This window comes from Martes martes (genome assembly GCF_963455335.1).
Source record: "Martes martes genome assembly, chromosome: 17".
Lineage (NCBI taxonomy): Eukaryota > Metazoa > Chordata > Mammalia > Carnivora > Mustelidae > Martes > Martes martes.
This window is the reverse complement of record NC_137905.1, coordinates 48223859-48250641: the sequence shown is the minus strand read 5'-3', so window position 1 is coordinate 48250641 and position 26783 is coordinate 48223859. Positions and strand designations below refer to the sequence as shown.

At 50.7% G+C, this 26783-nt stretch overlaps 1 protein-coding gene across 1 annotated transcript; it reads left to right on the top strand.

Moving 5' to 3' along the window:
• Positions 1–3449: 3449 nt before the first annotated feature.
• On the top strand, positions 3450–26735 carry CEACAM20 (CEA cell adhesion molecule 20; the record flags this gene model as incomplete). Its single annotated transcript, XM_080828554.1, has 11 exons — positions 3450–3501; positions 5677–5754; positions 6357–6635; positions 7299–7583; positions 9053–9331; positions 11931–12209; positions 14816–14930; positions 15129–15214; positions 15947–16008; positions 16375–16410; positions 26589–26735. The coding sequence occupies 11 exons, from the start codon at positions 3450–3452 to the stop codon at positions 26733–26735; spliced, it is 1698 nt and encodes a 565-aa protein (XP_080684680.1).
• Between the last annotated feature and the right edge of the window lie 48 nt (positions 26736–26783).

Below are 26783 nucleotides of genomic sequence, written 5' to 3'. Positions count from 1 at the left end.
TTCAAAGCAGAGAACTTGTTCCAGCTGGGAGGAGTAAAGAGAAATGGCAGGAAGAGAAGCCAGAGAGATTCCAGGCATGAGAGAGATTTGTCCTGTGCGGCCCTCCAATGCAGAGCCTTCGTGCTAGGACTGGCTAGGAGCCAAGGGTGGCCCGTAGCTGGGTCACCAGCAAGGGAACGGGGACCTCAGTCTTAGCTCCAAGAAACTGGGTTCTGCCAATACCCTGAGTGATCTCACGAGTGGATTCTTCCCACTCACAAGGGACCCAGCCGGGGACACCTTGATGTCAGCGGTAAAACTTGCAGAACCAGCCTGGACTTCTGACCCACAGAACTGTGACATAATGAATTTATGTTGTTTTAAACAGCCGAGTTTGTGGTGACTTGTTATGATCTGTTATGGCAGCAATAGGGAACTCACGCAGTTACTTATTTATTTATCTGATAGTGAGCACAAGCAGGGGGAAGGGCAGAGGAAGAAGCAGACTCCCCGCTGAACAAGGCGCCCCACGTGGGGCTCGATCTCAGGACCCTGATATGACCTGAGCCGAGGGCAGACGCTTCGCTGAAGTGGTCGAGGCCATGCCTGGAAGACACAGCCTTGAGCCTTGAGCAGGAGGCTGGCAGGTGAGGGTGTGGGGGCAGGAGGGCCCTGGGTTTATTTTCACCTGTCAGAAACAAAGCGAGAGTTGTACGGCAGGGAGGAGCCCGGGAAGTTCCTCTTTATTGTTGGGGCAGGAGAACACAGAACCTGCCCTGGGGAGGGTGGGGAGGGGAATTTGGGAGAGAAAACCCCCCTCCTGTGTGAAGGGGCAGATTTGGGAAGTCCACTCCAGTGGCGGCTCTCTCCTCTTGGGTGGGGCGGAGGCGAGGGCGAGGAGAGGGCCTGGGATGGGAGCAGGACTGAGCAGAGGAATCAGGAGGGAAGCCCCAGCTGATGAGTGGGTGGACAGTCAGAAGACCCAGAAATCCTGGGAAGGGCAGGATGGATAGATGGAGACTCTGGATGCAAGGTGCGCCCAGCACAGGGAGCCACAGACTGTGGGAGCGTGGAGGGCTGATGTGGCTACAGGTGTTGATCGATCTGGGTGTACAGAGGAAATGAGGCTGGGGTTAGCCAGAAGCCACATTAGGACGTTGGAAGGCAGGACAGATGGAGGTGAAGAGCCAGGGAGACCATTATCTATGGCCCGATAGGCCCTGTGACTGCAGGCGAGTCATCGCCCTTCCCTGAGCTTTGGTGTTCTTAACTACGTGATGGAGTTGATACCCTCTAACCTACTTCACTTTTCATTTGTCTTTTTTAAATAAAGATTTTATTTATGAGAGAGAGAGAGAATATGAGTGGGGGGGGGGCAGAGACAGAGGGAGAAGCAGGCTCCCTGCTGAGCAGGGAGCCCCACCCAGGGCTGGATCCCTGGACCCTGGGATTGTGACCTGGGCCGAAGGCAGACGCTTAACCGACTGAGTCACCCAGGCGCCTGACTTCATTTTTCCGTAGCCTGTATCACTTCTTGACATTCCACATAACTTACCTGTTTATCATGCTCATTGTTTATCGTCTCTCTCCGCCCTGGAACTGGGTTTTCTGTCCATTTCATCCAGAGCACCTAGAGCAGACACAGGAGGTGCTCAGGACATGTGTGTTGAGTGACTAAGTGAGCGCACACTACCTCCCCAGAGCTGCTATCACCACAGTCACAGCACCTAGTGGAGAGTTACACGTACTGAATGTTTACTCTGTGCCGGGCACTTTCCCAGCATCAAATCAGCTCATTCTCACCGACGTCTTGTTCGTCCGTGTCTGCAGATGGGACCAGGAAGCTCACAGGTGACGTCACTTTCCCAACCAACCTCAGCTGGGGCGTGAACTCCACCGCCGCCTCCCACTAATAGCCACAGACCCTCGGAACAGCCAAAACCATCCTCACCCTGTGATAGAGTCAAGAAGAGCGGTCACGAGGGGGCGGAGTGACATGCCCAGGGCCATGCGGCTGGCAGGTGGAGGAACCAGGATCTGCATCCCTGCCAGTTTGCTCGGCCGCATGCGTCCCTGGAGCGGACACTTGGTGACTGCCTGTGGCGTGAAGGAGACCCAGGCGGGCAGCAAGCTGGGGCAGCCGGGTGACCGAGCTCTCCTCCTCGTGATGCCAAGGTGCCTCTCTTGCCCTCGGTAATCATTTTGGAGTCTTCTCAGCTTTACCTGGAACCACCCACCTCTCACTTCCTCTGTTCTGGGGCCTGAACTTCCTTGTGGGCCTCAGACTCTGCAGTCTCCTGCATGCTGCCCCTTCTGCCCACCGGGCTCTCGCCTGACCCAATCCTGCATCTTCCAGGTCTCCAGCTTGATGTCCTCTCCTCCAGGAAGTCCTCCCTGACCTCCAGGCTGGGCCAGGCGCCTCCTCTGGGCTCCCCCAGCCCAGCCCTGTGCCTGCTGGCTTGGCACTGACTGGGGACAGTTCTGTGAGCTCATGCTGGCAGGGCTAGGGTTGTCTTGGTCACTACTGTGTCCCCAACACTACTCAGCACAGGGATAAGCACAGAAGAGGAGCCCAGGGAATATTTGTTAATGAGCGACAGAGTGAATGGATACATGGGTTGATGGTTGTTAATAGTTGTTCTCTAACCGGTTGATTCCATTCGATCTTCTTGGTCTAGGTGCATTCAAAGACCAACAGCTTGTCTTGCCCATAGAGAATTTAAAAAAAAAAAAAAAAAGGCAACTCTCCTATACTGAATCTTTACTGCGTCCGCAGGTCTCAGCTCAGATGTCTGCTCCTCCAGGAAGCCCTCCATGCCCCTTCTCCCCAGGTGGGGTCAGGCACCCCCTGGGGTTCTCACCTAGCTCGCTCTGCACTTCTTGCTTTTTGTTTATGACCAGTATCATTTCAGCTCGCTTAATATTTCCAGGCTGCTCATGGTGACCTTGGCACTGAGCCTGATTTTATTAAGCTGTCAACAACCAGGAGCCACCATTATTAGTTTGTTATTATTACTATTGACTATCATTATCTCAGTTCCTGGTCTCCTTAACTCTAATGATCTCCAATTGTCCCTCCCTCGCACCCCTTCTCCCTGGATTGCTCCTGCATCCTGGCAAAGAGGTGGGGAGGCGGGCTTAGGAGGAGGGGGACATTGTTCTCAAGGGGACTCAGGGCCAAAAGGCAGGGATTTCTTTCTCCTTTTCCACCCTGGTGGGAACCCGGGATTCCTGGGGTTCTTGTTCTCTGTGTGGACAGAGGAAGGAAAGAGAGCCCTGGGGTGGAGTGGGGAGGTGCGTCCAAAGTTCCTCTCTGCGGCCACCACCCCTATCTGTCCCGGGAACCACTGTCATCACAGTGAGGTTGCCAAAGGGCAGAGGGGAAGAAGAGGATGCTGGAGGCGTGCAGGTGGAGTGAAGACAGCACCTGCGTGTGCAAGCCGGGGCACACTGGTCAGGGGCCGGGACCCATGGGGCTCGCTGACTTATGGGGCCACCACTGGGCGGGAATCCTGCTTGCAGGTGAGTGCACTGCTGCCTTCAGAGGGGCCTGGGGGCGGGGTGTGTGTGTGTGTGTGTGTGTGTGTGTGTACGTGTGCGCGCATGCGCGCGCTTACACGTACACAAAAGAGAGAGACACAGAGAACTAGAAATACACACACACACAGAAATATAGATAAATACAAGAGATTGGCAAAGGTAGAGAGAGACCAGAGATAATGACATACAGACAGGAAGAGATGGGAGTCAGAACCACAGAACCGGAGACCTAGAGAGAACTAGGGGGACAGAGAGGCAGAATGTGAATATGACAGGAGAAACTGTAGCAGAGGCAAGAACAGGGAGGGACAGAGAGGAGAGAGGGAGACAGAGGACAGACAGAGACAGCAAGACCAGTGTACAAACACACAGGGAAACAGATTCAGGGGAGTTGTAGAGAGAGACCCAGAGAGAGAGGTAGGGAAAGAGCTGGAACACGACCCCCAGACAGGGGAAGACGGGCAGAGGGAGGATATGCCGGCCCCAAGTGGCCAGGTCACACCTCAGTCAGGACGGGAGTGGATGTGACACTGATGCTTAGACTCCTGGAGGCAAAAGGAAGAAACTAGACTATTTTGATAAGTGATAAGTAAAGCATCTTGGAGGCAAAGAAATGATTTTGCAGTGTGTGGTGTGCAAAACTCAGCCCTGTTTTGCTGTGTGGCCCTGAGATGGGCCCTTCCCCCTGGCTGACCTGGCGGGCTGCGGGGGCTCCGGAGTCCCCTGAGGGGCTGTGAGTTTGGTTCCTCCTGTGCACAGAAGCAGGACCCTGTGGGGAGGAGGCTGGGGGGAAGGGGCTGGCTGTCTGCAGAGGGAGGTGTGTCTCAGATGGGTGATGAGACCCTCTGTTCATGCTTTCACTCATAATATTTCTTTTATCCTTACAATAGTTATACGAAATGGAAACTATTATTACTCCATTTTACAGATGGGGAAACTGAGACTCACAGAGGGGACGTGACTTGCCAAAAAAAAAAAAAAAAGAAAGACAAAGCTGGGATTCACATGCAGGCAGTCAGGCTTTGAGCCTGTGGACTTAACCTCTAGCAATATTACAGGCAGAAAATACAAACATGGAAATGATTGTAATAATAGTGACTGAGCACTTACTCTGAACCGTTTCAAGCGCGTCCATCTGATAGCTCATCAAACCTCCCAACAACCTGATGCACTAAGTTCTATTCTCCCCACTTTGCTGTTGAAGAACCTGGGGCTCACAAAAAGCCTCTTTCCCATGATCACAGACCCGGTAGTTTTTTCCATATATCCTAAGGGCCTGTGCCCTTAACCACTGACTGAGCAGGGAATGGGGCAGGGCTCGGGCCAGCCTGGATTCCCGGGAGGGCTGGAGAGAGAAACCTGGCTGCCGGCCTCCGTGAATGGGGCTGAGGGGAGGGGTGGGGGGTTGTCAAGGTCAGCTGCACAGGAGCACGGCAGTGGGGAGGGGGTGGTGTGGGGGGTCCCCACTCAGGCCCAGGGACTATTCAAGTGTGAATGCAGATTGGCCAAATGGAAAACCAACAACTCTTGCTATCTGGTTCCCTTTTCCTCCCAGAGGGAGGGAAATCTCTGCCTGAGGGCAAGTTTGCGGAAGTACAGAAGGTTAATCCCTAACCCCCCCCACCCCCCCCACCCCCGCCCCCAGATAATAGAAGTTCCTGTTTATCCTGGATAAGCTCTGTGCCCATCCCTGGGCGATGGGAAGAAATGCAGTGGAGGAACAGCCTTTAGGTACTGGCAGGCCAGGTTCAAGTTTGCCACTTAACTGTAATGGTCTCAGAAAGTGACTCCACCTCTCTGAGCATCTCTCTTGTTCTTGCGGAAGGAAGAGACGGATCATGGGTCTCCTGCGCAGTGAGCATCATTGGAGGGAGCACAGTGACCCTCGGGGGGTCCCATTACAGCGTGCTGGTGTTCGTTACCACAACACACAACCCCGGGCTGCAGGTGACGTTATGTCCATTCTGCAGCTGGGCAAATTGAGGCTCAAGAAGATTAAAAACACGCCACAAGTCACATGGTTGGTCAGTAGTGGCTAGGAGTCAGGCCTCTAGGGGTGAAGTGCCATGTCCATGACCTAGACCTTCCTCTACGAAGACCATAACTGGACACTCTCAAGACACCTTCTCCGAATGTCTCTTCTCTCTTCCCCACCAGCCTCGCTTTTGACCATGTGGAGTCCGCCAGCTGCAGCCCAGTTCACCACTGATGCCAACCCACTGATGGTCACCCAAGGTGAGAAGGACGTTGTTCCATCTATGTCCTGGACACCCTGGGGACCCCAGACTCAATGGCAGATTCAGAGATGTGGGCAAAGAAAACAAGGCTATCATTCTGATCCCTGTCTTCATACCTAAAGCACCCATCAGGATTCCGTGCCCAAAACCCAACAGGACAAATCTGATTGGCCCAGCCAGGGTCTGACAACAACCGGTCAGATCCGTTGTACTGGGGGCAGGGGTAGAGGGGTGGACTGTGCCTGGCATGGTTGTGGGTGGGAAAGGTTGGCTAAGAAGTGGGCAGTGAGATCTGGCTGGCATGCCAGTTACAAACGTGGTTCTCCTTACAGCTGCTATTAATGGACCCATTGTCATATCCCAGATCCTTCTGCTTTATTCGTACAATCCCCTTTAATGAGGCTCAGAGAGGGGAAGTAAGTTGCCCGTGATCACACTTAAAATGAGCAGTAGATCTAGCATCTGAGCCTAGGCCTTGACCTCATTCGTCTTTTGGCAATTCCAGTCCAGTCTCTCTGGGTCCCTCTGTGGCTACGTTTTGTCTGGTCCTCCTCTGTCTGTGTCTCTGCCTCTGCCTCCTCTCTCTTTCTCCCTGTGCAGAACTGCTGTCCAGGCCCACCATTTTGATCAGCCAGGCCGTTGCTATAGAACAGAGAGAAGAGGTGACCCTCTACTGCGACACCAAGGACGCCAACGTTACCATCCACTGGTTCTCCAATGATCTCCCCCTCGTGTTCCATGAGCGCATGCTGCTGTCCACAGATGGCAAGACCCTCACCATCCTGCCTGTGCAGCGGAAGGACTCCGCGTCTTACAAATGCCAAGCTCAGGGTTTCCACCAGGCCCAGAGTAGTGATCCCGTCCTCCTGACTGTGAACTGTGAGTCCCTTTCCATTCTCCCCAGCCCTCACGGACACCCCCTTTCTTGGTGATTTCATTCAGTCTCACAGCTCCAGATATCATCAAATGTGGACTTGTCTACCCTTGAACTCCAGACGTGTAACTAACTGATGTCTCTGCTTGGACTCTACTGGAAATATCCAGGTTAAGATATCTAAAACTAGGGCACCTGGGTGGCTCAGTGGGTTAAGCCGCTGCCTTCGGCTCAGGTCATGATCTCAGGGTCCTGGGATCGAGTCCCACATCGGGCTCTCTGCTCAGCGGGGAGCCTGCTTCCCTCTCTCTCTCTGCCTGCCTCTCTGTCTACTTGTGATCTCTCTCTGTCAAATAAATAAATAAAATATTTTAAAAAAAAGATATCTAAAACTAAGTTCCTTAACCTTCAGATGTTTGCTACAAAATCTTGCCTGGGTAGGGGCAAGGAAAGAGCATTTGCTGGCACGCTTTAGAAGTGTCCTACAATCCCGCTTCACCCAGGGATCAGGCTGACATTTCATTTCCATTAGACTCCCGTACCTCCTTTGTAACTGACCCAGAGCTTGGGTGGAGAGAAGAGAAATAGTAATATTTATTGATTCCTGAGGTCTAAGAGAGCCATTGCTGATGAGATCACTCCTGCTGCGATCGTTCTTATCCTTCCAGATGGTCCTGACCCATTCGAGATCAAGGTGGATTCTGGTGTATCCAGTGGGGGAGTGGTTGAGGTGACAGAGGGCTCCACTGTGACCTTCTCTGTGGAAACGCAGTCTCACCCATCTCCTGACTATTCCTGGTTTTTCCACAATAATAACTCCACCCCATCTTCCACCAAGAGAACGGTCACCATCCAGGCTGTGTCCGTGGAACACGAAGGCGTGTACAGGTGCCTGGTGTCCAACAGTGCCACCCACCTGCTCCGCCTCGGTGCTCTTCAAGTCCGAGTCCTTGGTGAGTCTCTTTCTCCTGTTCCTCTCCTTTGTTCCTCTGAGAAGCAGAGCTACACCAATATCCCAGAGGTTGGGGAAGACCCAGAAGAGTGGGGATTTCCTGCGTGGCTGGTGGCAGAACGGGGCTCTGACCACGGGGAAGGACCTGGCTCCGGGCTTGGCCCATCTTCCACAAGACCCTGTTGGCTGTCCGTAGGTTGTGTCCATTCTTCAATTCTCTGAAAGTCGGTGGGGGGGCTGATTCTCTCTATATAACAAACACACAGTATTCACATATCTCAGCACACAAATAATGACCACATATGCACAGCACACTCACATACATGCACAACACACACAAGACACACGTAATTCACACACAGTGGGTACACACAACACTACCAATATACAACATACATGCAAAGCACACACAACATGTACACAACAGGGGCGCCTGGGTAGCTCAGTGGGTTAAGCCACTGCCTTTGGCTCGGGTCATGATCCCAGGGTCCTGGGCTCGAGTCCCACATCGGGCTTTCTGCTCAGCAGGGAGCCTGCTTCTCCCCCCACCCCCCGCCCCCGCTTCTGCCTGTCTCTCTGCCTACTTGTGATCTGTCTGTCAAATAAATAAATAAAATCTTTAAAAACAAACAAACAAAAAAACCCCAACATGCACAGAACAGACACATATAACACACAGTACATATCACAGCATAGACCTGCGTCACACGCTCACACTGTTCACACCAGCCCCCAACACATACAAGCAATACACTCGTACATACACACAACCCATCTGCTACACACAAGATATACTCACATAAAACACAGATGTCCATACCTCACACAGAACACGTATACAACCAACAATACCGCAAACACACAACACACTCTCATGTAAATCATGTATACACACAATATAGAACATACACACAACACACATTATAGTCACTCAGCGTCTTCACATACAACGCAGGAAATACACCACATATTGTACATTCAGTGCCCTCAGCATATGTATGCAACTGACACACATTACACACACTCCGTCTATACATACTACACACACAACATAGTGATACACAAAGCATATAGAACACCATACAATTCACATGCGTTAACACACACAATATCACACACGACATACACTCCTATGCAGAAAATATATACACACACAACACACTCACAGAGTGAATATGTATAATACCTCATAGTCATAAAACATACATACGCAACACACACATACAACTGACACAAATTAAACACACAACATGTCCATACACCACACACCATACCCACAAAACCCATAACATTCTCACATCACTGTCACACAGCACACACTCGTACCTCTCGTATAATGCAGTCACAGGCAAAGACACACACGTACTCACACACCCCACCCACGACACATACACACACTCCCTGGAAAGCCCTATGGCATGTGCCTGGAAGGGTCCCTGACCCCCACCCTTTGTCTCTCTGTGTTTCCAGAAATGCTGCCCAAGCCTCACATTGTGTCCTCAAGCCCGACTCCCGTGGAAAATGCCAGCTCCGTGACGCTGACCTGCCAGACCTCCCGCAAGGTGACTGCAGTCCTGTGGTTCCTGAGGGGCCAGGCCCTCCTGCCGAGCGAGCACCTGATGCTGTCGGCCGGCAACAGGAGCCTGGTCATCCACGGCCTCCAGCGAGACGACACGGGCCCCTATGAGTGCGAGGTCTGGAGCCGGGGCAGCCAGGCGCGAAGCGAGCCCCTCACGCTCACCATCAGCTGTGAGTCACCCAGGCTGGACCTTGTCCTCCTCCCTCCCTCCCTCCCTTTCGGTTGTTCCTTCTAGCCATTCCTTCCACAGTTATTGAATCCCTGCTCTGTGCCAGGCATGTCTGGGCACGGGCGGGGCGCCTGTCCTTGTGGGGCTTACATTCTAGTGGGAAGACACGCCCTAAACAGCTAAGCGAGGGAGAGGCATGTGAGCAGAACCACGAGGCAGCAAGAGGGCCAGGGGAAGCTGGGAGGGGAGGCTGTTGCAGTCTTAGTCAGGTGGGGCAGTCAGGGGAGGCCTCCCTGAGGAGGTGGTGCTCACGCAGAACCCTGCAGGCAGCTAAGGGAAGACAGCGCCGGGGGAGGGAGCAGCATGTGAGATGGGCAGTGCGCAGTGGGCACAGGAACCCAAGGAGGCCAAGGCAACCAGACAGGAGAATTAGGGGGAGGACAGAACAGGAGAGGGGGCAGATCCTGCAGGGCCCCGTGAGCCATGGCCAGGGCCGGGAAGCAACAAGAGGCTCTGAGCGGAGGGAGGAGAGGTTCAGACTTAGGTTTTCACAGGGTATCCTGGGCCCTTGTCTATGGGGTGGAAGCAGCGGAGAGGGAGGAGGTTGAGAAGGTGTTGTGTTTGTTTGGGTCCTTGGGGAGGCAGACCCCAAGGTAGGATTAAAGGGGTGACCCATGCAAGGAATGCTCCCTGCCGAAACGTAGGGAGGGGGCCTTGCCCCACCCTGAGCAAGCAGGGGAGGGAGAGGGAGAGAAGGTTGGATGGAAGCGTGGAGACCACCATGCAGTCTGCGGAACATCATCAAGGCTGTCAGCGAGCCCCGAATCTCCCAGGAAGGGGCCTGCCTCAGTCTCCCCAACACACTCAGGTACAGGTCAGGTGCAGCCCGTGGGAGGGCCGGCAGTGGATTTCAGGGGCTGGGCGCTTGGTTATTGAAACTCGGGCTGTCAGAAGTCTGCAAGGCGCCTTCTCAGGGTGGCCACAGTCGTCCGTCAGGGGAATGAGAAGTGGTCGGACCATGGGGCCCTGGATGCATTTTGAATCTAGAACTCAGGATTTGCCGCTGTTGACACAAGTGAAAGAGAAGGGCACTGACTGCAAGGTTTTTTGCCCGAGCTACTCAAACGGTGTGGTGGCCACGAGCTGAAGCGGAGAAGAGGCACCTGCAGGGAGAGAAAGTAGGGTCCGCATGTATACGTGTTAGGTACCGGGGCACGTGGAGGTGGGGCTTACATACACTGCTGCTCTCTTCTCCCCTTCCCGCTTCAGTCATGAAGCCCAAAACTGCTCTTCTGTTCTCCCTCTCTGCCGAGCAAATGTGGGGTGCTCGCTGAGTAACAGCCGTGACTGTTGGAGCTCCCAGCCTACCTGGGATGGGGAGGTCGATAATCAGGCCAAGAAAAATAGTGTCAAGAGGGCTGCCATGGGATGACAGGATTTGGGGAACCCAAGGAGGCCCCCACCGGTCTGGGGCATGTGGGAAGGCTCATTGTGAGAGGTGGTGTCCACCATGAGATCCAGAGGACGAGTAAGTCGCTACGTGGAGCAGACTCCTGGAAGAGCATTCCAGAGAAGGAAGCGAATGTGTGAACGTGAAGGCTCTGAAGTAAGAGGAAACATGATAAAGATGGAACACCCGAGAAGGATCTTATTTCTGAATTGAGAGGGGAGAGGTGTGGAGAGGGGAGAGGTAGGGCCAGAAGGGTCTGGATTGTGAATGAGCCCGTCAGCCATGGCCTTTGTCCTGAGGGCACTGGGGAGCCATGGAGGGTTCTGAGCAGGGAAGGGATAGTGTCAAGTTTGTACTTAGGGAGCCGTCTGTGGAGGATTTGACAACCCGGATGGGAAGACCCTGAGGGATCCTGGGTGCCATGGGGTTCGGATGGGGAGAATATCCAAGGATACTAGGAGGGGATGAGGACAGGATTTTCCTCCTTTTCCGGAGCGTCCCAACTAGAAACTCTTCGCATCCTTCTTTCCAGTAGTTCACGTTAATTTAAGTAAGACAAAGACTCAACTCTTAGTTTGCATGAGAAACTCAACGGCCATTTCATGTGTCTCCTTCACGTGCACGGGAGGAGAGCCAAGTGCCAATGATCTCCTTCCGGCTTCAGGAAGGAACTCCGCAGGAATCTCTACTTTGGAGAATAGAAGGATGGAAATTTAAATATTGCAACAGGGCCATTTGCTCATCAGTAAGAAGGTCCACCAGAATGATAAAGTTTTTGCAAGTGTGGGGCTGTGCTCACGGGACACAGCAACAATCTGGGAAGCCTGGATGCGTTGTGAGGCTCCTTGGTGAGAGCTCGCTTTTGCAAGAGCAGGGGGTTTGTTTTTTATTTCGATGTTTTGCATTGGGTTTCTCCCTTCCATGTTGTAGACCACAGGCTGCCTGCTTGGCAGCTAAGGAGAGAAAGGGAACATCTTGCTGAGACTCCTTTCAACGGCTGTTAGAAGAGCCTTTGTTCTCCAGGCTACAGCCTAGAATTCTGTTAGAATCGCGAAGTGGGGGCGAGGGGAGGGGTCTAGCTTCCAGCGCAGAAGCGGAGTGGGCAGAACGGGAAAACTCCCCGGTGGGTGATGTTTGGCTTTGCACACAGATGGCCCAGATCGAGTGGACATCACCAGCAGGGCGGCGTCTGGGGCGGTCGGCACCATCCAGGCAGAGCTCAACTCCAGCCTGACCCTGCAGTGTCAGGCAGAGTCCCAGCCGGGCGCTAAGTTTCACTGGACCCTTGAGCACTCCACCGCTGTGCATGTGGGGGAGCAGCTAATCATCGAGGCCCTGACCTGGGAATACGAGGGCATCTACAACTGCACGGCCTCCAACCCGGTGACCCACCTGGCCCGCTCTGCCTCCGTCCTGGTCAGAGTGGCAGGTGAGTGTGTCTGTGCCCCCCCTCCCCATGCCATCTTCTAGTGTGACAACAGGTATACTGCATGAGCCAGGTTCCCGATCTGGAGCTGCCAAATCCCAGCCTGTAATGCTCGGGAGCCAGAACCTCTCCTTCCCAGCTGTGGGCCCTGGAAAACCCTCCAGGCTGCTCTGAGCCTCGGTTTTCTTACCTGGAAATGGGGGTTGTGATGCATTATCTTCCAGAGTTGTTTAGAAGGACAACGAGTCAGGGAGATAGTCAATGAGTGAAGGAGTGAACTGGTAGGAATTATATTAATTATAGAATTATATATATTTTGTTTTTTTTAAAAGATTTTATTTATTCGACAGAGAGAGATCACAAGTAGGCATAGAGGCAGGCAGAGAGAGAGGAGAAGCAGGCTCCCCACCGAGCAGAGAGCCCAATGTGGGGCTCGATCCCAGGACCCCGAGATCATGACTTGAGCCGAAGGCAGAGGCTCAACCCACTGAGCACCCAGGCACCCCAAAAATTATATATATTTTAAAGATTCTATTTTTTGGAGAGAGAGAGAGAGAGAAAGAGAGAATGAGCAAGAAGGGGATGGGGCAAAGGGAGAGGGAGAAGCTGACTTCCCGCTGAGCAGGGAGCCTGACGTGGGGTTCAATCCCAGCCGAAGGCAGACACTTAACCAACTGACCCCCCCGCCATGCCCCTAATTATAGGAATTATACTAATAACAGCTGGGTGTGACTAGCAGCGAGTCCCTGTATTTTTATCTTGAGTTCTTAAGAGGGCAACACAGTGTCAGAGTTTTGTATCCCAGCTCTTATGCTTATTGGCTGTGTGACCTTGGGCATGCTGCTTAACCTCTCTGAACCTCTGATTCCTTGTGGGTAAAATAAACATAACAACTGTGCTTATATCAGAGGGTCATTCAAAATTAACCAACATTGGGAAGGTTGTTTTTTTTTTTTTAAAGATTTTATTTATTTATTTGACAGACGGAGATCACAAGTAGGCAGAGAAGCAGGCAGAGAGGAGGAAGCAGGCTCCCCGCCGAGCAGAGAGCCCCATGCGGGGCTCGATCCCAGAATCCTGGGATCATGACCCGAGCCGAAGGCAGAGGCTCAACCCACTGAGCCACCCAGGCGCCCCTGGGAAGGTTTTTATGGCAGTGCCTGGCATATTGTGTTTGTTAAACAAATAAAATTATTCTTTATTGAGCCTAAGCCACATGTCTGAAACAAGCCTCTCCATACACAGTATCAGCAAGCCCTTCGTGGGTGCCCCCTGCCAGCCAGCTCTGAGGTAGGCCTGCTGGCACCTCCATTGTGTAGGAGAGCCTGAGACCCATCCTAGGGTTTGAAGCCTGGCTGGCCGCCTCAGGGGTCAGGTTCTCAGTTGTCACCGAGAGGAGGACCCTATGCTCAAACTTCCCCAAACTACCTTACTGAATCTTCAAAACAACCCTCTGGTCTTGTGAAGACCCTTTGATGAACGGAGAAACTGAGGCTCAGAGGAGGAAGCAGTGAGTATGGTTGATGGTCACGGGGCTGTTGAAGGATTTGAACGAGGTCACGTAGGAAGGGCTCTTGGAGCCTAGAGCCTGGTGGATGACAGCGTCTCTCACCATCGTCAGATCATGTCACGGCCTTTTACCAAGTACTGACTGTGTGTCAGGCGCTGCGCTCTTATTCCCACGTGGGAGCTCCCTTAATCCCCTCGAAGCTTAGAGGGTTATGAATGGCTATGCTTGTTTGACACAGAAAGAAAGGCTCAGAGAGTGAAACTAAGAACTCCCGATGTTCCCTGGAGGCCCCCTCCTGCCCCGCCAAAGCAGAGAGCCCCTTCCTCTCCCTCCAATCCTTATGGCTGTCTTCCTAATCCCTGTGGCTGGACTTCACCCCTTGGGGAAGGCTTCTGGGCAGAGGCTGGATGGGCAAACACAGGCCCACATTAAAGATTACAGCTGCCATTTATTAATAATCACCTGTGGTGTGTCCCGCATCCACAGTCATGACCTCATTTCATCTTCGCATAATTACTGTGCCTCATCACTTTGCAGATGAGGAAATGGGACTCAGAAGGGGATGTCACTTGTCCGTAGTCCCAGGGCCCCAGAGAGTCAAAGGTGACTCAGGTATGAAAAAGGAGGGGGAAAAAGGGGGAAAGCCAGCTTTCTGGTTTTCAAAACCCTTTCCTCTGAAAGTCGTATTTGACCCATTATCCCAAGCAGTATTGTGATCCCACCAACATTTACTGATCACTTTTCATGGGTCTAAATACTGTCCTATCTGGGGCATGTTGAACATTCCATATTTTGAACATGAATACTCTTCTGTTGAGTCTTTTTACCAAACACTGACACTATTATCCCTGTTCTGCAGAGGAGACAGCTGAGGCACAGAGAGGTTAAGTAGCATGGTCAAGGTCACACAGCTGAGACGTCAATAGGCCATTTGACTCCAGAAATGGTGCTATTAATACCACAAAATGCTGCCTTCCAGTGACTGGAAAACACCTGTTTATCAAGTGACAGTAGAGACAAAGCCACAGTTTGGGAATGAGGACGAGGGCAGGCAAGAGGGTATGTCAGACCACGGTCCTGATTCTTTCTCCTTGCCCAGGTCCCAGGTCTTCCCTGTCTGCAAGAGTCATTGCTGGCATTGCCCTCGGGATCCTGACTCTCATTACCCTATCCACAGGGCTGGGCTATTTCCTCCGCAACAGAAACGCCAGACGGTAATGCTGGGAATGAATGGGTTAGGGAACTTGGCCTGCTGGCCAAAGTGTTGCTGACCATGGTGCTGAGCGGTGTCTGTAGCAACTGGGGAACTCAGGGGGGTTGGGACATTGCCAAAGGACAGATGTGGGATATGGGTAGGGCCTGTGAAGATGGCAAGGACTGGAGGCAAAAGAATGAGGGATTTGGGGTTTCAGGTTCTCGAGGAAAAAAGCAGAGGACCCCATCCAGAAGGGAGCGACACCCACCTCTGCAGAGGGGCCCTGTGCCGCGTCCTGTTCCAGTAAGTGACTTCATCGTTCATGCCCAGGGCAGCAGCGGGGCCTGGGGAAGGGCCTGGTACCGGGAGCCTGGGCCTCTGCTCCCAGCTTTGCCACTAGTGATCATGGATGCGATTGGAGCCTAGAGCTCTGAGGAGTTCTCCCCGTTCCAACAGCCATAGCAAAAAAAGAGGACATTGGTTGCCCTTCTCTCCTTCCTCACTTTCAGAAAACTTCCCCAGTTGATTGCTATAGGCAGAGAGAATCAGTCACAACACTCATCCCTGTCGAACCCAGAGTCAGCCTTATAACCCACCTCAGCACGGTGCTTCTCGCACCCTCTACTGATGCATGGGAGCTGACTAAAGGCAAAGTGAAACATCTTTGACATCTCTGGGCTGGGATTCTGGAAGGATGCCCTCCCCCCCTGAAATGGAAGAGACTGTCCAATCCAGCTCAGTTTCACAGAGAGGAGATCCACGCCCAGGAAGGAGAAAGGATAAACCCATGCTACAGAGGCCCACTAGGGCTAGGTCTTAGATTTCCATCCTCGGCCACCTCATCAAAGAGCCTTATCTAACCCAGAATTGGATTTCCCGGTCAAGTTCACTGGAGTTGTGCTGGGGAGTCCTGGGGAGGAAGGAAGGAACGTTTCTGCCACTACCTTTCTGGGGATAGGAGTGACCTGGAGAAACAGCCCCTTCCCTCACATCTCTTCCCACCGCCAGCCCCAGGTTGGCAGTCCCTTTCTCTAGACTGGCCGAGGCCCATGTATGCCAATTTACCTGAACCTGAAGGACAGGTTGGAGTCAAAAAGGTGAGCAGTGCTCCAGAGGGACCCTCCCTGCTCCCCTGACCATCTGGTCCTTCCCCAGACCAGCAGGGCTGCTCCAGTCCCACCTCTTGGGTTGGGGAGGGAGGTGTGTTCTCCTGAGGATACCCAGGGTGGCTTAAGTCTTTCTGCATCTCCTCCCCTGCCTTCTCTGGGGATCCCAAGGTCTTCCCTGGCTTCCCATCTCTTATCCTTGTCTTCTTGCCCTTCTCTATGACAATGCCTAGCCTGAGCTCCTTGGAGAATCAGGAGGGATGTACCTGCCTCTGAGGCCAAAGCTGTTTCTGAGAATTTCTGGGACTGGTCCCCATCCCAAGCCCTTGATCTCTTCATGACTTTCTTTTCCCCCAGGTACTACCCCCAGAACCCCCAGAGCAGTTTTATGAGGTAATGTGGGCTCTGCTGAGTTTGATCTTAAAAAGCTGCCGCGGAAATTCGATCTGAGAATGTTGTGTTTGACAAGTCTGAGAAACCACCCTGTAGAATCTTCATTGTGCATCGCAAGGCCAGGGATGGAGAGAAAGTGGCCCGAGGCCTCAGACACAGCTGGGCCAGATTCTAGGTCTTTGGGTCCTACTGGGTTCCTTTTCCCTCCAGGGCTCTGAATTGGATTGTAGACAAGGTGGCACTAGCTAGCAGGTGCTGGGGTGTGAAGAAGTTTGGGAGTAGAGGTTGCAAAGGGAGCCGGGTGAAAAGACGGAGTTCTAGATCTAGATCGGGGGCAGGGCCCTGGGTCCTAAACTTACATCCACTTCTGATTCTTTGTAAGGACTTGGTGAAAACTATTCCTCTCTGGGGTCACTGAAGAATGCAGGCTGGCACTTTCTAGCCACTGTGATTTTAAGGCCGTCTGTGCCCATGGTCCCTAACTGATCTCTCCATTCCCCTGCAGAAGGATCTACCATCAGCACCCCCCAGGAACTATTCTCACAGCCCCAGAAAACCACTGCCCAAAGTTGCTTTGGATCCATCAGTCCCCCCTCTACCAAAAGGAAACATAGAGTCAAACTATGAGGTAATTTTATGCCACCCTGAATCTTCGGACAGGTGGGCAGTGGTCACCATCCTGCCTCTTCCTCCTTGCTGAAAAGTCTGTAGGATAAACTCTCAAGAGAACTTTCCCTTCATTATTTTGCGGTTCCATCCCATTCATTCTATCCTACCACGTTCTGCTTCATTGCATTCCGTTCCTTTCCAGTCCACTTGATTTTACTCCGTTCCGTGTTTCTATCACATTTATTTCCACGCCACCTGTTAGAAGGTGGAGGAGGGGCAGGAGTGTATCCCCCAAATTGAGAAGGCACTCTGAGACCGGAAGACAAAGCAGCTGCCTCCATACTGTTTACGTGGAGTTTCCTTCAGAGTAACTTCCTGACGGGATCAGACGGATGGTCAGGCAGCAGAGCAGTAATTCTCCACGGAGTCCGGATCTTAGTCTGCAGATTTCATAGAGTGAAGTCACAGGGTCTAACGCCTGACAGACCTCCTGCCGCCACCTGTGCGCCAGAAGGGGTGCGGGTGGGGAAGAAACTAGGTAATTTCTACCAGTTATCTAAACAGCTTTAGGGAAGACCAGAACACACCCTCCCATATTTGGTGGGGGCGCATCTTAACCGGCAGGTGGCACGTCGCCCCAAGCAAGATCATCTCACAGACGTGAAAAAGATGGGGTCAGTACTGTGGGCACTCCTACACCACCCATTTCCTTTCTATCCATTTTACTTTTACTCCATTTTGGGGGCTTGTTTTTTTGGGAGAGAGAGAGAGCGTGGGAGAGCGCAAGGAGGAGGGGGAGATGCTGGGGGAGAGACTCTCCAGCAGACACCCCTGCCCCGCCCCCCCCCAACTGCCTAGTGCAGGGCATGATGGGGGCTCAATCTCACAACCCTGAGATCACGACCTGAGCGGAAACCAAGAGTTGGGTGCCCAACCGACTGAGCCACTCAAGCGGCCAACTGACCTCCACTTCTTTCCCACATTATTCCAACCGTTTGCTTGTCATGCTGTTTACGTCCGTTCCCTTCCATCCCTCTGCACTCTATTTCTTTTGTTCCTTTCCATAAAATTCCTTCTTTCCCTCTTATGTCATCCCATTCCATTCCTTTCCCTCTCTGCCTTGTGTCCCTTCCATTCTTTCCCACGGATTTCTATTGCATTTTCTTCATTTTTATTTTTTCCCTCGAACTCCACTTGGTTCATCCCTTCCAAAGTCCGTGACCTTCTCTCCCATTCCTGTCCACTCTGCGTCCATCGCAGCCCTCTGTCTCGTGTCTACTCTCTTCCTCCTCCCCGCTGTTCTGTCCCTTCTCCTCTCCCCTCCAGCGGCTGTCAGTCCACGCTCCCGTCCCTCTGTCCCGTCCCGCTCCCTTCCACCAGCCCATGCTACTTTCCGTCCCCTTTAGCTTCCTGTTTTCAGGCCGTCTCCTTCCCTCCCACCCCCCCCACAGGAGCTGCATTCAACTCCGGCTCCTCACGCCAGATCCCGCAGCGCTCCGGCTTCATTCCTGTGTGGCCATTCTGAACTCCCAGTTGCCCTTTGTCGTATTACTTCTTTGTCACTTGCCTTTCCACTCTTTTCCTCTCCTCAGATGCCTTCTCTTGCTACTCTTGTCCGTTCGGTTCTAATCCTACGTTCCTCTCCTTTCCACACTTATTTCACTCCATTCTTTTCCTTTTCATTCCTTTCCACTACGATTTTTCCATTTATTCTTTTTAAAGATTTTATTTATGTATTTGAGAGAGAGAGAGAGAGAAAAAAAGAGAGAGAGCATGAGAGGAAGACGGGGAGCATCAGGCAGAGGGAGAGGGAGAAGCAGGCTCCCCGCTGAGCAGAGAGCCTGACATGGGGCTCGATCCCAGGACCCCGGCATCATGACCTGAGCCGAAGGCAGACACTTCACTGACTGAGCCACCCAGGGGCCCCCGATTTTTCTATTTATTCCATTTCCTTCATTTACATTTTTTGGACCCCATGCTATTTATTCCATTCTACTCCCTGACTTAAGTTTCCATCCGTTTCATTTCTCTCCATTCCCATCCCTTTCAGTGCCTTGACAACCATCTATCCCTTTTGATTTATTTCCTTTTATAATGTTTTTTTTTTTCATATTTATGTTCCTACATTTCTCCCATGGGGGATTTGAGGCAATTCACAGCAAGCTTCTACACCACACTATATAATGGGGCTAAATTACAAATAGGAACCACAATTAGGAAAATATTTTTTTAAAAGATTTTATTTATTTATTTGACAGACAGAGATCACAAGTAGGCAGAGAGGCAGGCAGAGAGAGAAGAGGAAGCAGGCTCCCCACTGAGCAGAGAGCCCGATGTGGGGCTCGATCCCAGGACCCCGGGATCATGACCCGAGCCGAAGGCAGAAGCTTTAACCCACTGAGCCACCCAGGCACCCTGGAAAATATTTTTAATAATAGCAGGAAGTCAAGGCATGGATAAGAAAATAAATATGCTGGGCCTACATAGTATCTGGTCCCTATATTTCCCATTTGTCTTTGACTTTCCTGGTAGCCAAATTAAAAAAAAAAAAAAAGCATCATCAGCTTTATCACCCAAAAGGAAGAAAGCTATTCGTTCATTCAGGCAAATGGGAAGAAGAGCGTCCCCCTGGAGGCTGCCATAACTCAGGAGATGGCTTCCTGGTTCTCAGGATTAGTGGTTATTTCAGAGGGACTCAAGTGAAACATCCATGTGCAGGACTAGCCAGATTACTCCACGACCAGGGATGGGCTTTAGGCAGTATCCTCCGAAGGAGTCAGTGACCCATTAGACTTTTAGGAGGCAAAAGAGGGAGGCGAGGACAGATTTGGAAAACAGAAACTTTAGGGACACAGAACTCCAATAATTTGGTGCCTGAAGTCCTGCCTTGCAGTAGAGTGACTAATGTGTTCCCTCGCCTTCCAGCGGGCAGACCAGTTACTGTGGAGGGTATACTGGAGGGGGCCTGGCTTTAGTCTAACTGACAGATGAACCATCCTCAAAAGATGTGAATGTCTTATAGTCAGGGGGGTTAAACATTCTTTTCTTTTTTTTTTCTTTTAAGTAGGCTCCACACCCAATGTGAGGCTTCAACTTGACCCCAAGATCCAGACTTGCATGCTCTACCAGCTAAGCTCGCCAGGCGTTCCCATAGTTAGGGACTTTAGTACAAAGACAAACCCTCTGAAAGTAATTGAGAGAACATTGGGGAATCTCAGATGACTCAGTATCAGAAGTTACGTGTGGCATCCAAGGACAGGAACGTTACCAGGAAGCTTTGCTTTCATACATGGTTGCTATTTGCTGGGCAATGAATTTGCTCCGTTGTTCTCAGTCCCAAGTGACTTCCTATGACACTTCCTGGTCACTCTTCCTCTATGATTTCAGATTTCATATAAGAACATCCTCTATTACTATTTAAAATTCTCAGGTTCTCCAGAGGAGACTCAGACTGGCTCAGGCCACTGCCGGGATTGTGTTTAGGCTTGTCAGCTCCTCGGCCTGCTAGGAACTGGTACCATTAGCCTTTTAGGTCCCTCTCTCATCGGGGTCTGGGGGGGAGAGCTACATTTGTTCCCTTCCCTCAGTGAAGCCAATGCTCTTCCTAGAAGTCTCACTCGGGGAAATTCCTCTTCTGTCTCCTTGGCTAGAATTCTGTCACACGGTATTCCTCGTGGCCAAGAAGGCCAAGAGGGTGAGGCGTTAGGCTTCCTAGTCTTTTTTTTTTTTTTAAAGATTTTATTTATTTATTTGACAGAGACCACAAGTAGGCAGAGAGGCAGGCAGAGGGGGTGGGGAAGCAGGCTCCCCGCCGAGCAGAGAGCCCGACGTGGGGCTCGATCCCAGGACCCTGGGATCATGACCTGAGCCAAAGGCAGAGGCTTTAACCCACTGAGCCACCCTGGCGCCCCAAGGCTTCCTAGTCTTGTCAATAGGAGTAGACAAGGGATAAGATACAGGGAGGAGTGCTGGGTCAGCAAACTCGATGTCCACAACATTCTGCAGGGACGAGAGGGAGCAAACCACATAAAGGGTCTGAAGTGGAATATTCCAAGTTGAGGGGCATTAAGCAAAAAGGCTCTAAGGTGGGTCTATTACAATCCGTGGCTGCAAAACAAATGATCACAAATGTAGCAGCTAACGCCGTGTGTTATTGTCTCAGAGTTTCCGTCCAGAGTCCAAGCACTGTTTAGATGGGCCTTCTGCAAGGCTGTAATTGAGATGCTGGCCCAGGCTCCAGTCTCATCTGAGGCTTGACTGGGGAAGCATCCACTTCCAAGTTCACATGGTTCTCAGCAGCCTTCAGTTCCTTGCAGGCTCCATAACAAGGGCCTCAGTTTCTTACCGGCTGTCAGCCAGAGGCTGCCCTCAGTCCTTTGCCATGTGGCCCTCTCTATAGACAGCTCACACCATCGCATCTTGCTTTTTCAAAGCCAAGACAGAAGCTGCAATCTTACGTAACAGAATCAGTACCTGCCATCAGGCACGTCCTGACATCTTGCCATATTCTACCGGTTAGAAGCGAGTCATAGGTCTTGCCCTCAAGGGAAGGGGATGACCTTAGGGCATGAACACCAGGAGGTGAGGATTATGGGGGACACCTCAGAGTGTGTCCTCAGTGGTAAGGACACATGAGGGCCGTTGTAGGAACAGAGAGGTGCACGCATGACTGAAGTGCAGCAGGGACGATCTTTGGAATGTCCAAGGATGGAGGACGGTGCCAGAGCACCTGGGCCTTGGACGAAATAGAGCAAGGAGACCAGGAGGGCCTACCCAGAAAATGGAACTCACCTTTTCTCTTTGCATAACAGGTGCTTGTGAGTCCAGAACACAGCATTTACTGCCAGATCATCCCCTGAGTCTCACGGAAGCAGATATCCTTTCTCCAGAAATCCTCGAGGAATCACGCTCGATCACGTGTTCAGTGAAATTTACCGGTGTCTCTTCTATCCCAGCCATTCTCTTTGCAGACCTCGTGACGTTCTGTTTTAATGTGTTTTTCAAGCTCTGGACCCAGCTCCCACCCAATCTTGGGCTTTTGGTTTATGTTTCTTTAAAAGCAATAAAAACAGGGAGAAAGTGATCCAGAATTAGCGGGCCAAGTTTCGAGACCCAGCAGCTGGGGAAGCCACGAGGATGGGCAAACACTGGTGGTGGACACAGCAGCCAGGCATGGAGGGTGTGAGCCAGCCAGAGAAGAGCAGGGGATGTACATAGGGAGCAGCCTTTTCAAATCATGGCAAGCAGATGGGAAACAAGGAGAGACTACGAGATGATGACAAGAAAAAACCAGAATGATACAAGAGACTGAGGCACCCAAGGGAGGAGCAGATGCGAGATGCTTAGAATCCCAAGGGATCTGGGGGCGGAGGTGGTGAGAGTCCGGATTTGGTGAAAACAGTGAGGCGTCAAGGAGGACTCCCCAGGAGCACTTGGATGACTGGCAGACCACTTTCCGAGGCAACAATGAGGGAGGGGCACATTTGGGATAGACAAGCAAAGTCAAGAATTTGCTTTAGGCATGTCAAAAATAGATTAGCTGGAGAATAAGACAGGCAGTTGTTCCTAAGAAGTCTAGAGAGAGCGCGGTGGGAGAGATACACATCTGGGACTTGTCAGTGGAATTTAAAGTGATGGGGCTGTAGGAGATCTCGTGTCAGGGCTCTCTAAGACCAGCCTCAGTCTCGAGGATTTGCTAGAAGGATTCACAGTACCCAGAAGTACCCATACTCATGGTTATGGTTTATTACAGCAAAAAGAGAGTAGAATCAGCAAAGGGAAAGGTACATGGGGTGGAGTCTGGAGGACACCACACCCAAGCTTCCTTTCTCAGTGGAGTCCCCGGGGAAGGCCCCCAGCAATGATGTGTGACAACACTTGGGATGGGTTGCCAACCCCGGGCAGCTCACGCTGAACCTGAGTGTCTGGGGTTTTTATAGGAGGTCAGTCACATGGGCATGTACCATAGGACTGACCTGTCACTGAAACTCCAGGCCCTACAGAAGGAACGCTGGTGTTCACCATAGATGACATTGTTTGCATAAACTACGGACAAGCTGGTACAGTGTGGCTCAAGGCCCCAGGCCTGCAAAAACCCTTTATTAGACAGAACATTGTAAGGGTTCGGTTCCTAGAAGCCGACCAAGAGCTAGTCATGGAAATAGGCCCTTCTTGGGTTTGATACCCCAGGCCTGTTGAGTTAACTGAACAAAGGAAAAGGACTGTCTTTTTTTCCCCTCCTGCTGCCAAGAACCTGCCACCCCCTGTATTCCAGGGACAGGTTATACTCTCCCTCTAGTGACTCTTGCTTTTATCTTCTAGCATTTAGGGCAGATGGATTCATGATCTCCTTGTTTCTCAAGAGGTGTTGAGCCCTCACCCAAATCCTGGCCAACAGAACCTCAGTATGAAACTGGGGTCTTACCCAATCCCCAAACAGCTGATAGAGAGACCTCTGGGTTCGATGGGCATCTCCCTAGAATGAGTTCCTGTTCCTCAGTAGTAGCTGTTCTGAAGTCCCCATAACATTCTGGTTAGGTCAGGATTTGAGTGCTCCTGGAAGTAAAATTTAAACTGTCTTGTTCATTTTGAAACAAGAAGAAAAAAAGAGCAAACAAAAGACAAAGTTAGTTTTAAATTATATATTACTAATGCCTTAATGTCTGAAGATCTTAAAATTTTAAAAGTGGGAAAAATAGAGAAAAAAGAAGATGAGCTCATGGTCAAAGCATCCCATCATGATTTTGTAGTATTTACACACTGAATCTGTAGATCATTCTGTAAGATTTGACATCTTTACAACACAGCTTGTAATATGGTGATTGTCTTTTACGTCTGTCATTGGAGTTTTGAAGGTTTCTTATGTTTCCTTTTTTTTTTTTTTTGCTTCTATTATGAATAAATACAAACTTCCCTGTCTTGTTTGCAAACTTAGTATTGCTTAGGTAGAAGAAGGATATTGATAGGTGGGCAAGGGGCAATATAACGTAGGAATTGAGAGTGTGAACTCTAGCGTCAGACTTCTTGGACTCAGTCCCCGCTCTGCCCTCACAATACAATCTTGGCTAAGTTACTTAACACTTCTGGGCCTCAGTGTCATCTCTCGTAAAATGGAAGTAACAGTCCAACCTTGTATGAATTGCTGGGAGGACTAAGTGAGAAATATTTATAAGGACATTACAGCGGTACCTGGCCCAGAGTGGTACATAAATGTTTACCATTATCGGTTTCATATTCGATGGCTTTCTAGCCTCTCCCTGGTGTTCATTTCTTTTACTTCATTCTCTTGGGTCTTGAGGTTTGTAATCATATGTGCCAATCACATTAATTTTGCATTCTCTGTGCCCAATGGTTATGACACCTGGTTTTTTTGTTTTGTTTTGTTTTTGAGAGAGAGAGAGTGTGCTAGTGGGTGGGGAGGCGCAGAGGGAGAGAGAGAATCTCCACTCGGCGTGGAGCCTGACATGAGACTGGATCCCATGACCCTGAGATCAAGACCTGAGCCAAAATCAAGAGTCATATGCTCAACTGAATGAGCCACCTGGGTGCCCCATGATGGGTATCTATTTTGTACTGAAGTTTTGTTTTCAAAACCAGTCCCTGTCTTTCAAACATATACTGAAACCCTTACAGATGAAATGAAACAATGTGTAGGATTTGCTTCAAAATCACTGGGGGAGGAGGACAGTGGAAAGCACAGGTGGGACTAGAGATGAGAAAAGATCCAGTGGAAAATTAATTTGCATGACAGGCCAAAGGGGGTGGCCTTTAACTAGTCTCCCTACTTTTGTGCTGGAAATTTATGTAACAAAAAGTTTAAAAAAAAATAAGTTACCTACTTCCATTTAAAAAACAACCTATTTAACCCTCAAACGTTAGAGGCATGCCCATTAAAAAGAGAACACAGGGGCGCCTGGGTGGCTCAGTGGGTTAAAGCCTCTGCCTTCAGCTCAGGTCACGATGCCGGGGTCCTGGAATCGAGTCCCGCATCGGGCTCTCTGCTCAGCAGGGAGCCTGCTTCCTCCTCTCTCTCTCTCTCTGCCTGCCTCTCTGCCTACTTGTGATCTCTGTCTGTCAAATGAATAAATTAAAAAAAAATCTTTAAAAAAAAAACACAATCAAGAATGTTACTTGTATTAATATTGTTGTGAAAACGATAGCCAACATAATCCAAATGTAAAGAAATATCTGGTTAAAAATACTGGCAAGGAATAGATCAAATAATTATCTGTAGATGAAGTCTCACTAGAAAAGTCAAGAGTATCAAAGGAAATACTATAAGAATTCCTAACATTTCAGGGACGCCTGGGTGGCTCAGTCAGTTAAGCATCTGCCTTCAGCTCAGGTCATGATCTTCGGGTCAAACCCACAAACCCGAGATCAAGAGTCGCAGGCTGTACCAACTGAGTCAGCGAGGCACCCCCCAAATAATTTTTTTTTTTTTAAATCAACCACAGGGGTGCCTGGGTGGCTCAGTCAGTTAAGCTTCTGCCTTTGGTTCAGGTCATGATCCTTGAGTCCCAGGATTGAGCCCTGCATCAGGCTCCCTGCTCAGCGGGGAGTCTGTTTCTCCCTCTGCCCCTCAACCCTGCTCATGTTCTCTCTCTCTGTCTCCCTGTCTCTCAAGTAAATGAAATCTTAAAAAAAAAAATTATCCACAATAACCAGTCATAAGGAATTTGGGGGGTGGAGATTACATTTCAAATAGCAATAATTTGTTAAAAGTTAGAAGTTATGTGAAGAAAACTACAGGAGTACTTTGATAGCAATAAAAAAATTTAAATGCCATATTTTCATACAGTGGCACCAATGACCAGCTCCTCCCTGGTGGGTTGGAAATAAACACCACTGTTTTCTCACAGGGTGATTGTGCCAGTTAATGAGATGTTAATGTGTTAATGAGATGTTAATAAAGGGCCAGGGACCTTTATTTATTTAAAACAAAACAAACATTTATTGAGCATCTATTATGTGCCCCCTACCTTAGGATGCTGGGGATACAGCACTGATCAAAGTAGATACAAATCCTTTCCCTTATGGTGGTGTCTGGGGGTGAAAGCAGATAAACCACAAACCAAATAAATACCTACAACATATGTTTGTGAAAAGTTCTCTAGAGAATAAAGATGAGGAGGGAGGCAGCGAGTAGTGGGGAGTGAAAGGTTTGTTAGGGAGTTTACAGCAGTTGATGGGGGAATGCCTCATGAGAAAGTGACATCTGCCTAAAGACCAGATGGCAGAATCCAGGCGAATCCTAAAAGAAAGAGCCTGCCAGCCAGCATGAATAGCACATGCAAAGGTCCTGAGGTGGGAGCTTCATGGAGTTCCTGGGGAAGATGGAAAGGCCAACGTGGCTGGAACCGAGAGAGGAAAAAATGGTCAGGAGATAAGGCAAAAAGCGAAGGAGAGGGATGGTGAACATATCCCTAAAGTCTTAGAGGCAGAGAAAGAACTCAGTTTAAAAAACAAAAGGATTCTTGCTATTTCACTGTTATGAACTAAACATACCAGCATGTCAGATTCTTGAAGGACTTGGCAGGAGCTCCCTGGACTGTGTAACGGGCTTGTAGCCACTGTCTTTGGACTTGAGGACCAAAAAGGAGACTGCGCGCAAGCGTCTCACAAAGCAGCGGGAGCCCGGGAAGGGACCCCGCCGTTTCATCGGATTCCGTTTTCACGGCTGCTCCTGCCTGGGCGTCCAGCCCGTGCCTGGCTAGCTCTTTCCAAGTCAGCCACCGCCCCCACATCGGAGCCTAGGCCTGGGC